Below are 14,432 nucleotides of genomic sequence, written 5' to 3' on the forward strand. Positions count from 1 at the left end.
GCGGTCTGTGAGTTTGAGCCCCGCGTCGGGCTCTGTGCTGACAGCTCAGAGCCTGGAGCCTGTTTCAGATTCTGTGTCTCCCTCTCTCTGACTCTCCCCCGTTCATGCTCTCTCTCTGTCTCAAAAATAAATGTTAAAAAAAAAAAAAATTAAAAAGAAAAATATAGTCAGCTTTTCAACTAATTCTACAAGGTCAGCAAAACCCCTTATACCAATACTCAAAAAAGTTTCAACACAACAAAGAAGATTATAACCTAACCTTATTACTCAACATGAAAATAAGGATATTAAGAAAAATGTTAGCACACTGAATCTATCACGACCAAGCCAAGCTGGGTTAATCCTACCAAAGCAAGGATGACTGTATATATAATTCATTACATTAATAATTACATTTAAAAACCCCATAAACTGTTATGCAAACATGGAATTCAACACACACTGCAAATTTTATTTTTTAATATCCCTGATTAAACAGAAATAGAAACTTTCTTAAACTGGAAAAAGGCAAGAGGCTTTCTATTTAACAATGCTCTAAAGGTGTCAACCAACACAATTAGACCAGAAAAACATGACATACATGTATCAGAACAATTTGGAGTAATACTGGCAAAACTATTTGGAGAGAGTGTTATCTATCTAACAAATCCAAGAGAATTAACTGGAAAACTGTTACAGCCAATAGAGAAGTTCAATAAAGTGACTGAAAACATTAACTCAGCAGGCATAAACAATTAAAAAATAAAGGAATGATAACAATAACAATGTTTGCAATGATACTAAAATCCATAAAATATATATATTTTTAAAGATGCAAAGCCTATTCTTATGGAGAAAATAACAAAACTGCTTGAAGGGAAGGCCTTTTAAAAAAATCTCTCAGTGAGCAGACTCAGTATTATTGTAAAGATGTTGGTATTTTGAATAAGAAAACAACAAGAATAGCCAGGAATAGTAAGACGTGTTAAAATTAAAACTTAGGGAAATTTTTCAGACCAAATATAAAAACATATAGGTATCGTAATTACACTAGATGTTGGTTATAGGCATAGACAGAAATCAGTCAAATATGACTAAAAACAGATTCAGGTGGATAGAGATTTAGTTCATGTTACCTGTGGCATTTCAAACTAGTAGAGGTAAGAGAAACTATACAATAAACTGTGTTAAGAGAAGTAACTACACTCAAGAAAAATTAAGTTATACCACAATCATATGCAAGATACAAAAATAGTCCCCAGGTGGGTTAAATAACATAAACAACAAAAACAAACAACAACCTGTAAGTATTAGAAGAAAACAGGAAAGTATTTTCACAATCTTGTAGTAAGCACAAATCCCAGAAGACATAATGAAAAATACCGACAGATTTGTGCTTGCAAAAAGGAAAAACCTCTGTATCATATGACAGAAAATACCATTTTAAAAAGCTTAAAGATAGGTGACTCACTAGAAGGTATCTTCCATATATTTAATAAGCAAGAGACTAATGCGAAAATATGTAAAGACAGATGGCAAGCCCACTTCCAGCACACGTAGCAGTCCTCCCATATCCACAGGGGGGTACATTCTAAGACCCCAGTGGATGCCTGAAACCATGGATAGGACCGAACCCTAGAAAATACATTATGTATTTTCCCTATACATACATATCTATGATAAAGCTTAATTTATAAATTAGGCACAAAAGAGATTAACAATACCGATAAAACAGAACAATTATATGGTGATAAAAACTATGTGAATGTAGTCTCTCAAAATACCTTATTGTACTGCATTCACTCTTCTGGTTAGGATGATGTGAGATAACAAAATGCTTCTGTGAGGAGAATGAAGTAAAGTGAATGACGCAGACACTGTGACAGCACTAGGCTTCTATTGACCGTGTGACAATCCCTCAGAAGGAGGATTACCTGCTTCTGGACTGCAGGTGACCATAGACAGATGAAACCGCAGAAAGCAAAACAGGTAAGGGGGGGGGGGGGGGGGAACTACTGTATGCTAGCCCCAAATAGCAGTACCTTTTTGCAAGGAAATGTAACAGAGTGTGGCTATAATCCATAACCCATCCGTACCTCCTCCCTTTTTACCCAGAGATAACAATGATAATAAAAAAAAAAAAAAAAAAGGAGAAAAATGGGCAAAGAACATCAACAAGTAATTCATAGGACAGAAATAACTGAAATGAAAACATATGCCACAGTGCAGTTTTGTTTGTAATCAGAGAAATGAAAACAAAACAATTTTGTAACCACTGGAATGAGAAAAAATTTTAAAGCATTATTGGGTACACTTTTCAGAAAGCAATTGGGCAGAATTTATCATTTAAAGGAACACCACAGGGGCGCCCGGGTGGCTCAGTCAGTTAAGCGTCCAACTCTGCATCTCAGCTCAGGTCATGATCTCACGGTTCGTGAGTTTAAGCCCCAAGTTGGGCTCTGTGCTGTCAGCGCAGAGCCTGCTTCAGATCCCCTGTCTCCCTCTCTCTCTGTCCCTCCACCACTTGCTTGCTCTCTCAAAACTAATAAACTTTAAAAAAAATAAATAAAGGAACACAACATTCTCTGCATAGGAATCTATTTCTTACAAGAAACCTGGCCCCGTGGCACAAAGACATATACAGAGATGACCATTTACTGAATTATTTGTAATAGGGAAAAGTGTAAATAACCCAAATGCCCAAAACAACAGTAATTAAATAAATCATGGCATACCCATACAATGGGTATTATGCAGTTGTTCAAAGGGTGAGATAAACCTGTATGTGCTGATAGCCTTATAAGAACATTAAGTAGAGAAAAAGTTGTAAAAAGGTACAGTATGATCCCACTTACATAAAAACAAAAGATAATAGGTATATATAAGTGAGAAAGTGTGACAGACTGAAATCCTGATCTAGTAAACTAAAGAGTGATTTTCATATTTTGTGCTGAATGTCCTGTTGTTTCTACCTCCTTTCTATGGGAAAGTATTTTGGAAGTCCCTGTGTGAATTGTTTTTTTTAATGAGTACAGGGGTTTGTTTTAAACGTTTATTTATTTTGAGAGAGAGAGCACACGTGAGTGGGAGAGGAGCAGAGAGAGAGGACAGAATCCTAAGCAGGCTCTGCACTGTCAGCACAGAGCCTGAAGTGGGGCTTGATCCCACAAGCCATGAATTCATGACCTGAGCCAAAATCAGAAGTCAGATGCTTAACGAACTGAGCCACCCAGTGGCACCCCCATGTGAATTTTTAAATCAAAACAAAAATATTTAACTTAATGTTGAATGTTGTCTGTCTATCTGAACAATGGAACTCTAGAACTCATTCTAACAATTTCTAGTTATGAATGGCTTCAGTGTTGAAGACAATTGCTTCATCAGGGCAAACTACTAATGTATTCTATAGTTAACTTACCAGACCCTCTATTTATAGTCCCTTAACTGTATTACACGCTCTTTTAAAGCTGTGATGTTAAAAGTCTTAATGTGTTTTATATGCTTCATTCTCTTGCTCGAAAGTCATCAGTAGCTTCCTTAGCTGGCTTTCGAATTCAAAGCCCTACAAAATGTTCTCTCAAACTGCTTGTGCAAAGAAAGCATCTCCCCACTACCCAAGCACAACTCAAAAAGTTCTCCACCTCAGCCAAACGGGTCTCTCAGTTCCTAATTGAACAGGTCTGGTAGGCACCCAACTCATAAACATTCACACGTCATTTATAACATGTTCACGGTTAACAGTATTATCATCTCTCCAGGAATTTTTCCCCCAAGATTTTTATACAAAACTACAAGCACCCAAGGGCCATAATGCAGAAGATTATATAGTGAACCCAGTTAAACTCATTAGCTCAAGAATGTAGATTATGAACAATAAATGAAATTGACATTTTTATCCATCACTTTCTAAGATCTCGGTGTGAAGCATTTTATATGCTTTCAATAAACAGAAAGCTGTTTTAAGTAAGTAGTTTGAATTCTGGTCCAAACCCATCATAGTGTAAGTATTAAGACCATCAACTCTGAATAGCTCTACTCTGGGAACTTTGGGCAAGTCTGGGGTTTATTTGTAAAATGTTGATTATACACATTTCTTCTAATGGGAGATAATATAGGCAAACGGGTAGCAGACTATCCAGCAAAATGTGGCCAATATTACATTCGTCCTCTTGACTAGGAAATCCCAACACAACTGAAGAATTACATTATCGCTACTTTAAAATTTATTAGTATTTAGTCAACGTTGATTTGATAATTAATATTTGATGTAGTACAGAAAGGGTGGCTTTGGAGTTAAACAGATGTGATCGAATCTTCGGTCACCACTTTAGAGAGGAGAAATCTTGGGTAAACCACAATTTCTGATCCTCAGTTCCCTCATCTGTTAAAGGGCATACCATCAACCAACACACAGAGCTGCAGTGAGGACTGTGTGGGATGATAATTTATGAAAAGCTTTTAATAAGGTATCTGACACAATAAATTATCAAGTTCCTTGATCTTAAACAAACTTTCTAATTTATGTAAATTTTACTAATGCAAAGTTAATTTATTCAACAAACTTTTTTTAAGTGCTTACTGTGTGTACCAGGCAATGTGCTGAGCACTAGAGATAAACTAGTCAACAAAAATATGTGTCACCTCTGTCTCCATGTAGTGGAGCATTCTGGGGCACTGGGACAGGCATTAATCAAATAATCCAGATGCCAACTGTGCGAAGTGCTACAGAGAGGTAAGCTAAGGGGGCACATGATAGAGGGTTTTGCTCTGCTCGCAGAACTCGAGAAGGCTGCCTTAGGGAAAATTCTCACTTGGGAGTGTGAGTAGGAAGCGAGATGCAGTAGCAGAAGGAAAAGTGCTCCAGGAAGACAACAGAATATGCTTTATCTTTTCAAAGTCTACATAGCTTTATATACACCCTAATATCTTGTACCTCTGGCAACTAAGTGCAAGCGACTGAGAGAATAGTGTAGCTGGCATAGACTACAAACACTGGCTAGAGAGCAGCGACCAAGGATGCAGAGCTTTGTGGGGCACATCATCCTAAAGGCAATGGTAAATGGTTAAAGGGTTGGAGAGTTTCTATTGTTTACCATTGTTACTGTTGCCACTGGGGTAGATGGGATCACTCAATTTCAACAGTCTGGCTACACGGCGAAAATGAATTTGAGGTGACGCAAGAGTAAGTGTGAGCCTATCAGTCTGGAGGCGAAGAAATGTTAAGAACTTAAGACAGACTGCATCGGTGTAAAAAGAAAAATTCCAGGGATAATCAGGAGATAAATTCAACCGGATTAGATGACAGGGTTAGAGAGAGGGAAAGCCAGAGGCAATTTTTAGATTTCTGATTTGTATTACTAGTTGAATGCTAGTTCTATTTTCAGATATATGAAGATGCCCAGATTTGGGAAGGCAAGGTTAGGTGCTCAGTTCTTTGGACGTGTTGAGTTGAAAGTACAGTTGACCTTTGAATGACACAGGTTTCAACTGTGCAGGTCCACTTATACATGGGTTTTTTTCCCTATACACTCAGTACTATAAATGTATTTTCTCTTGATTTCCTTAATATTTTTTCGTACTTACTTTATAGTAAGAATACAGTATATAATATATATAACATATAAAATATGTGTTAATCGACTGTTATCAGTAAGGCTTTCAGTCAACAATAAGGCTATCAGTAGTTAAATTCGGGGGGGGGGGGCGCTCAAGAGTTATACACAAGTGTTCAACTTTCTCCGGGGAAGGGAGGGTGCCAGCACCCCTAACCTTGCATTGTTGGTGGGTCAACTATGTTTTTTTAATTAACAACAAAGAAAAAGCCCAGATTGTGCCACTCTCCTACTCAAAGTCCCACAATGGACTCCCTTCAAACTGTAAACACAACTCCCGAGAGACATACAGTTATGATCCGACTCTTCACTATCTTCTGACTTTCCCTCCTACCCTTATATCCATGGTCACTTTCACTCCAGAAACATAGGCCTTCTTGAAATCCCTGATATACTAAAAGTCCATTCTTCCCTAAGGACTTCTGTGCTTATTCTTCCTTCAGCCTGTAATATTTTTTTCCCTAGGTGTTCACAGGCCTTATCTCTCACTTAACAGAAGTCCATGCTCAGATGTCATCTTTTCAAATAAGTTCCTTTGACTATCCTATGTAAAACAGCATTCCTACTTCTCAGCTGGGCTGGAAAGGCTGAATGAAACCTATAGTCGTACTGTGCTAAAGGTAAAGGCCTGTCACATAAGTCTAACCCTCAAGACTTTTGAAAAAAGTGGACTAGTCTAATTAAAGCTGTACCCCAAGACCAACTCCACAGATTGAAGTGATCAATCCCTACAATCCTAACAGAAAGTAAGGTAAATCTTCTCCTGGGGCAGAGACGGGGGGTGGAAATCAAATCAACTTCAATCCTTCAGTTCTTTTATAGACATTGTCCTGCATAAAAGCCCTAGATAGAGGGAGAAAGAAATATGATCAGGAAAAATGTGACTAATAATTAAGAAAGAAAAATTAGGTAACAGACTAAGATCCACAGATGATTCAGATATTGTAGTTACATAATTCAAATCTCTGCCAGCAATTTTAAAAAGAAAAAAACACTTTCAGACATTAAATCCATAAAATATAATTAATTGTTCTAAAACTAAAAAATACAGTTTTTGAAATTAACTAATTAGGTGGGTTAAATGGGAGACTGCACAAGGCAGAAGAGACTGATAAATCTGAAGATGCGCCAATAGAAAATATCCAAACTGAAGCACAAAGAGAAAACAAGAATAGAAGGAATACCGGAGGAAATACAGAGCACACAAGACACAAACAGTACAACATATTTATAACTGGAGTGTCAGAAAGAGAAGCAGTAAGAGTAGAACATGTGAAGGGATAATGACCAAGGATTTTTCACAACTCATAGACTACATCAACCTGCAGATTCCATAGCTCAGTAAACCCTAAGCAAAATTAAAAAAACGAAAACCGTAAGTAGGTGCACCATAGCCAAACTGCTGAGAACAGAGATAAAGAGGAAATTCTAAGAGCCAGGGAAAAAAAAAGACACATGACCTACAAGTAATGAAAAGGTTTTCAGCTGTCTTTGCAACAGAAAATATGAAAACTAGAGGAAAATGGAATATGAAGTTTTAAACTGCCAAATGAATAAAACTGCTAATCTAGAATTCTGTATCCAAAGAAAACACTCTTCAGAAATGAAGGTCTGATAAAGACCTTTCAAACAAATGCTGACTGAATTAACTGCCACAAAACCCGCACTGTAGGCAATACTAAAAGAAGCTTCTCAGGCTGAAGGAAAAGGAATTAAGATGAAAGCACAAAACTAGATTAAAAAAAAAAAGGTAGCAAAGAGGGGAGAAAACGTATACGTAAACAAGAACACCGACTACCTAAAGTAATGATACCTTGGCATTTATAACTACAAAACATAAAAACCATACCACAAAGGGGAGGGAAGCAGCAAATGGAGTTGAACCATTTTAAAGTTCTTTAACTGTCCAGAAGGTAGTAACAGCATTAATAAAACACAGACTATAATAAGCCAAACATAGATAGTGTAATCTGTAGGGTAACCACAGAAGAATAATATAATCAGGTATAACGAAAAAGCCAACGGAAGGCACGGAAGCGCATTAAGTACGGTTGACCCTTGAACAACATGAGTTTGAACTGGATTGTTTTTTGATACATTACAGTACTGTGCAAGTGTTTTCTATTCCTTATGATTTTAATAATAATTTCCTTTCTCTTACTTTATTGTAAGAATACAGTATATAATACATACAACATACAAAATATGTGTTAATCAACTGTGTTACTGGTAAGGCTTTTTGATCAGCATTAGGCTATCAGTAGTTAAGTTTTGGGGGACTCAAAAGTTTTATGTGGATGTTCAACCATGGGGGGATTGGCATTCCTAATCCCCACTTGCTCAAAGGTCAACAGTCCTTTACTGAGCCAAAAGAAGGTAGGAAAAGGAGCAAATAAGGAAAAGATTGGCAAAAAAGACAGTAAGCTGATAAACTTAAAGCCTACTATGCATCGGTAGTTATACCAAAAGTAAATAGTCTAAACACTCTAAAGGACAAAGATTCTATAACTGAATAAAAGAACAAGGCCAAAGAATTAAAATGTTTACACAACACACACTTTAAACTTAAAGATATATATAAATAGGGTGAAAATAAAAGGACAGAAAAAGCTTTGTCACGCAAACAAAACTGGAATGGCTATACTCCTACGAGACAAAGTAGGCATGGAGTATTTGTACACATATCGAGTGACATTTGACAATTCTAAAAGTATAACTTCATCATAAAGGCATAATAAACCTACATTTTATGTACTGAATAACATAGCTCCAAATATAAAATAGCTTCACCTCCAATCATTTCTATTGTCCATCTGGTTTTTCCTTTTCTATTCACCACACTTTTCATAATCTGACATTATATATTTAATTATTGTTTCCTTATCTCCCTTCCCCTCCCCCGGCCGGGGAGAATCACACTAATCTAACACATAGTAAGCATTCAATAAGTATTTGCTGAACAAATGCATAAAACTGCCACTAGCAACTCACATTCTCAGTGCTTACTTTTAAAGTTTATATGATACATTTATTTTCTTCAGTTATGCAATCCTTTAACTTAAATAGTACTTAGTAATCTCTGTTAGCCAAAATTTTAAATGAGAAGTTTAAACAAAAAGCTTGAAAAAATGTTACTGGGAAACAGATTTCCTTTCCATGCAACAAAAGTCTCCAAAATAAAAAATCATTAAAATGTGCCTTTCTTCATTTAGTAAACACATGTAAGTATATATACTGATTAACATAAATAAAATAATACAATTACATATTAACTTTCATGTTTATTCAACTTCACAGAAAAGCCAAAAAATGTGTCTGATATTGGTTATCTATCTAAATACCAATTGTTCGTGACGGTGACATAATACTATGTGGTAGGGGAGATATGCCCAGGTTAAACAAATTCTTAAATTCCTGACATTCTTCACATGGGCAAAAGGAGATCTTAAAAATCAAACTTACAAGCTGTAAGAAGATACAGAAAGTAATTTAACCTTTAATACCTGGAACAAGTTTTACAGCCACATTTGTAATTTACATATACAGTGGAGATCACTGAAAACAAAAGCTTCCTGTTGCACTGCAGCAAGAAATCATATTATAATGTAGATTAAATGAACTTGCTACAGAGTGCAGCAAGATAACCTCACCGAAAAATCGTAAGATTTTCATAATGGAAGTTGTTACAGTGAGTTAAATATTTTCTCAATTTTATACAGTACATATTTTCAAAATGAACGTTACGACTGAAGAGTTTGCTAACTGTCGTTAGCAATTAACGTTGTATACATACGTAATTTTACTTTAGTTATAGTATGTGGCTCTCCAAATGTCAGTACGTGAAATGTGAAGTTCAAACATAATAAGATAATCCCCTAAGATGAAGACTCAGGACATCAAAACTTTGATCGTTATTGCACCTATTTTTCTACAGAAAAATGGAAAATTTACATCATAATCTTCCCAAAAAGTGAACAGACAAGTTGTAAAATCACAGACTTATTGGCATTAAACAAAATCTACAATGAACATTTTTTGTGAACTGATGTACAGAATTAGTTGTGCAATGAAATTTGGTTAACTATGATCATGCAAATAAAAATCTTCCACAATCATTTTTTCATTATGTTTTATAAAATGGTCTTAAAGATATACTTCCATAAACATTTCCGGTGCAATTTAGTCAACGACAAAAATACAAAGCTATCCCTTATTCTTTATTTTATAGATTTAAAAACATGCCTTTGTACTGCTGAGATACAAATAGCGTGTTTGGGAGAACTGAGTTCATGAAACGGTTAAAAACCAATGTATCTTGGTCCGACATTAGCTGCCTTGTATACAGCAGCCTCTCGTAATCACTGGTGTCAGTACTGTTGGAAATGAAGAATAGTTAAATATTGAGAGATTAAGACACAATTCAAAACATTTTTTAAAAAATAAAAGGCCGTTTCATAAACATGAAGAAATCTTTAAAAGAAAAATAATCACATCAATTGTGATATACATTGGAAAATAGTAAAATGTCATTTTCCAAAATAGTAGTTTCTTTATTATATCCCCCCTCTATTATAACCAATCTTGGAAATATACCTTCAACATAATGGTGTATTATATGAAAATGCTCCATTATTCAATGTGATACATTTAATAAGTTAGGATATGATTTTTTTTTCTGATGTTAACTGTGAAAAAAACAAAAGAACAGCACCTGAAATACTAAAATGAATTTAGGCAAGCATTAAGTAGTAACTTTTATGTTTTGGTTCAAAATACAGTTTATAAAACTGTATAAAGGATACTGATTTAAGTAATTTGTTTCTATATTTTGCAGATTACAATGAAGAAAAGAAAAGATCTGCTCTAAAACCAAATAAATTTCCACTTCTCCCAATCTAGACAAAGTGGAATTTCATTCAAAATTTTTAAGATTCTGATACCTACAGTAGGTCATATAGTTGGATATACCATTCCCACCCTGCCCCCCCCCCCCCCCAAAAAACAACTTTTTTGGCTCCAAAATAAAGTACAATAATAAACTCTTGATGAAAAACTATGTTATGGGGCAATCTATCATATACTATGGCTAAATATGATTTTACAGAAAAGAGCACATCCCATTTTCAGCACTTTTTTCATAAACATGCAACTCACTATAAAATACAAAACACTTGCTTTCAAGAACAGCTTTATAAAGACACACTGCATCAATAAAATTTTTTCTTTCTGATTAACTTTACACTGTTATGGAGAACTGGAACTTTCTATGTGTATATATCGGATTTAATATTATAGTGTAATAATCTGTATTTCTGAACATAATGTTCAAGAGGAAATATCTATACACAATAACATTCTAGACTATTAAAAACTAATTCAAATTACAGAATTTTATTGATACAGTAGATTAATAAAAACTGAAAAGGGATGATGATAAAATGGGATAAAGAATTCAGTACATTATTTTATAACACACTCTTTAAAATTAAAATATTTTAAATCTCTCTTTTCTTAAAATTTTCATTGCCATGAAAGGCCAGAAAATTCTGAGACCAATACTGAGGTGTAAAATAATCAAACTTCGGGACTATTTCACAATCTGCGTGGTGTCCTCCCGCTGGAGGCATCATGCAGGTGTAATGGCAGACCATTTAGCACCTCTGAAGATTAAGGGTGCCTAGGAGTAAACACTAGGTAAGATACACAAGGGAAAGAGACCATTTACCTCTCCAACAAACAATGACATCAAGAAAATGACACCATTTGTTGAAAAAATTTTTTTCACAGTAAAATTGCAGAGAATACAAATACAAACACTGACAGATCACTGCTTAAGATCTATCCTAACAAACTCTTTCCAAATCAATAGATCCAATAAACAGTTGGGACTGTCAGTTTAAAGCCGCAGATAAAAGCTATACAAGCACTTTAGAAGTCAGAAACATTAAAAAAACAAAAAACAAAAAAAAGAAAAAGAAAAAGAAAAGAAAAAAGTAAAAGAAAAAACATATTTACAAGTTTCTTCTTTAGTTTATGTCTACATAGCCATCGCACATCACACTTTCCCAGGACTCCAGAGTCAATGTTATCACCACGCGTATGGCTAAAGCGCTGTGACCACAAATACATGAGGTCATCAAAGTAAGGTCCAACTGTCCACTCTCCAGCAGTCCCGCTTTGTGCATCAAAGGCTTTACTTAGCCTCAAGCTTGACCAAAAAAATGCTTCTTTTCAAAGCTTTCACACAGAAAGTTACCAATTACATTTGTTCATCGCCTTTCTCTTTTAGAACTTCGCCGCCGTACCTTAAAAGAAAAATTACCAGATGCTTAATTAAGATACCAGACTTGGCAGTAATTAATATTATTTTTTTAACAAATCACTATTCTTAGTTGTTCCTGATTTTCTTTGCTTTTCTTCACTTCAAACCTTTCTCCTATTTTAAAACTTTCTGCCTCAGCATCACATATTTAGACCTTATGTAATATTTGAATGCCCATAAATAGCCTTTCCCATAATAGCAAGAGAAAAAACTATTTTACTTTACTATTTAATAATTTTAAAGAGAAATGAACAGAAAGCAATGTCGACAGCAAGAAAAACAATTGCAACTACCTTTTCACTTACGCTTCCGTGGTAAAAGAAAACATTTTAAACTTAGGCTTACAGTTGTCTTTCTGGGAAAACCGTTACTGAATGTAGAGCCTAACAATTATCAAATACATAGGAATATATGGAATTCAGACGTATTACCATTTACTGGCAAGTACTAATGAAAGTGTAAAACTTCAGTTCTAAAAAGATCGGTATTAAGATGAATATAAACAGAACAGGATTTTAATTCAATTAATTTATGGTGTTTTTTTTTTTTTTTTTTTTTTTTGATGAAGACATTAATCACTATGGACTCTTGTCTTATTTTTACACCCAAAACAAACAAACAAACAAACAAACAAACAAACAAAGCTGTAAGAAACAAGCCCAACAAGTTTGAGACCACAGTTCAGATATCTTTCTGTGAATATCTGGTACATAAATGAACCCTGGTGCAGACAAAAGTGCTGATTATGTTAAAAAGGACAGAGGGGCGGGGGTCAACTCTGGGACTTGATCTCACAACACAGGTTTCTCAAAGATGGCTAACTGTGCCGATCCAAAGATTCAGCACTGGTGTATCATTAGGAGAACAGTTTACTTCAATGTGTTAACTGTATTTCTTCCAAAAGAAACACTGAAGATGTGTTAACCGACAAAGCCATTCTTAAGAAAAAATTATCTCAGGGAGAATCACATTCTGACCTTTGTAAAAGAAATCTATGTTACCAATTTCGTAAATTTCAAAGACATGATTTTATTCTAGATGACTACCTTGTAAAACTACTATGAAACTCAAAGAAAAAGTTATGAAACATTAGCCATAGTCTATTTAACATATAACAGTGGTCTAAAATCAAGGTACAGCTTAAATGCTTCAAGGGTCAATTTATCAGAATGCTACTTGTTCTTCTCCACATTGTTATAAACTTGACATTTACATTTTCACTAGGCTACATCTGTCATTCTCACTTAGTTTCAGGATTCCACAAAGGAAGTTCTCTCATTACCCAAGCTGGTAGGTGAACCGTTACAAACTGCTCAAGAAAAGTAAATAAATACTTAGAATTATAAGTAACAGCAAGTGCTATATGGAGCTGACCAAGTATTTACCAACTCTATTCCTATATTCTATGCTAACACATGGTACTTTAATAGACACATACATTTACTGTAGAAACTTCCTCTTCCTCTGTTTCTTCCTGTGGAACATCATCATTGACAGGAGAGCTACCCTGAAACACATCTACTTCTTCACTTGAATCATTTTCTTTAGTAGCTGCTTGTTTGGAGCGTCCTACACGGCTAGAGTAAAACAGAGGTAAAATAAAATGAACATTCTGATCTTTAAGTAGTAGATCACCTCAGAGGAAATGCTCAAAATATTTCATAAATTCTCATTTATTATCATTTTTATCCTCCATTACCTTACAAAACAAGAAATGTTATTCTTATTCTAACCCCTAACCCAGTGTTTAATTCCTAGAATCTCACAAACACTGACCAAGTAATAGAAAAACCAAGACAATAAAAGATTATAAAACATAACCCAAAGTCTGCTCTTCCTTTTAGCTTTCCCAACTCAGTAAAAGGCATCTGCATCTACTAAGCTGCTCAAAACAGAAAATTTAGAGTCCTTCTTAATAGCGTATCAGTCTTCATCTGGCCCTATAATTCTTACAAAGAAATCTCAAATCTATTCACTTCTCTCCACCTCTACTGCTACCACACAACTTCCACACCATTCTCGTCTCTTACCTCTTCTCCAAAAATGTAAAAACAGCTGATGTCACTCACTCCCCCTAGACAGCTCCCTGCTGTACTGCGAGAAATTCTGTAAACCTTCTTAACATAATATATAAGGCCTTGCAGACAGTTGTTGGCCATCTGTCCATTCTCATCTCTTTCCACTCCCTAATTCCTTACAACTACAATCCAGCCAATTCTTGCCTTCCTTCAAACTCTCTGAATTGGCCAAGACTTTTGCTACTCTGCAACCTTTAGCACAATGTTCCCTCCAACTGTGTTCTCCTTTTTCTCTATCAGCCTAACTCCTACTATTCTCAAGAAATCAGTTCTCACTTTCCAAAGAGAAAACTTCCCCAATTCCCTAGCCCTCCCATTATGTTCTCTTATAGTACCCTGAAGTTTTCCTCAGGGCACAGATCACAATTTAGAATTCCATATTTATGTGATTATGTAATGACTACACGCCATTTAGATGTTAATCCCAAAAGGACAAGAATA

General features: G+C 35.2%; 1 protein-coding gene and 1 long non-coding RNA gene across 6 annotated transcripts in view; both read right to left on the minus strand.

Moving 5' to 3' along the window:
* Positions 1–430: 430 nt before the first annotated feature.
* The window catches only part of LOC128776215 (uncharacterized), a 191,675-nt gene continuing 177,673 nt past the window's right edge, over positions 431–14,432 (minus strand). Inside the window, exon 2 of the long non-coding RNA XR_008421288.1 lies at positions 431–2,390. This is a non-coding gene — a long non-coding RNA (uncharacterized LOC128776215). The remainder of the gene's footprint in view (positions 2,391–14,432) is intronic.
* PDS5B (PDS5 cohesin associated factor B) overlaps positions 8,853–14,432 on the minus strand; it is a 191,767-nt gene continuing 186,187 nt past the window's right edge. For all 5 annotated transcript variants that reach the window (XM_019447810.2, XM_019447809.2, XM_019447813.2 and 2 more), the window contains 2 exons: positions 13,352–13,490; positions 8,853–11,896 (listed from right to left, as the gene is read on the minus strand). In XM_019447810.2, coding sequence (XP_019303355.1) covers positions 11,861–11,896; positions 13,352–13,490 — 175 coding nt within the window. In that variant the 3' untranslated portion in view covers positions 8,853–11,860. The remainder of the gene's footprint in view (positions 11,897–13,351; positions 13,491–14,432) is intronic.

This window comes from Panthera pardus, unplaced genomic scaffold (assembly GCF_024362965.1).
Source record: "Panthera pardus isolate Hobbes unplaced genomic scaffold, ASM2436296v1 HiC_scaffold_1, whole genome shotgun sequence".
NCBI classification, from domain to species: Eukaryota; Metazoa; Chordata; class Mammalia; order Carnivora; family Felidae; genus Panthera; species Panthera pardus.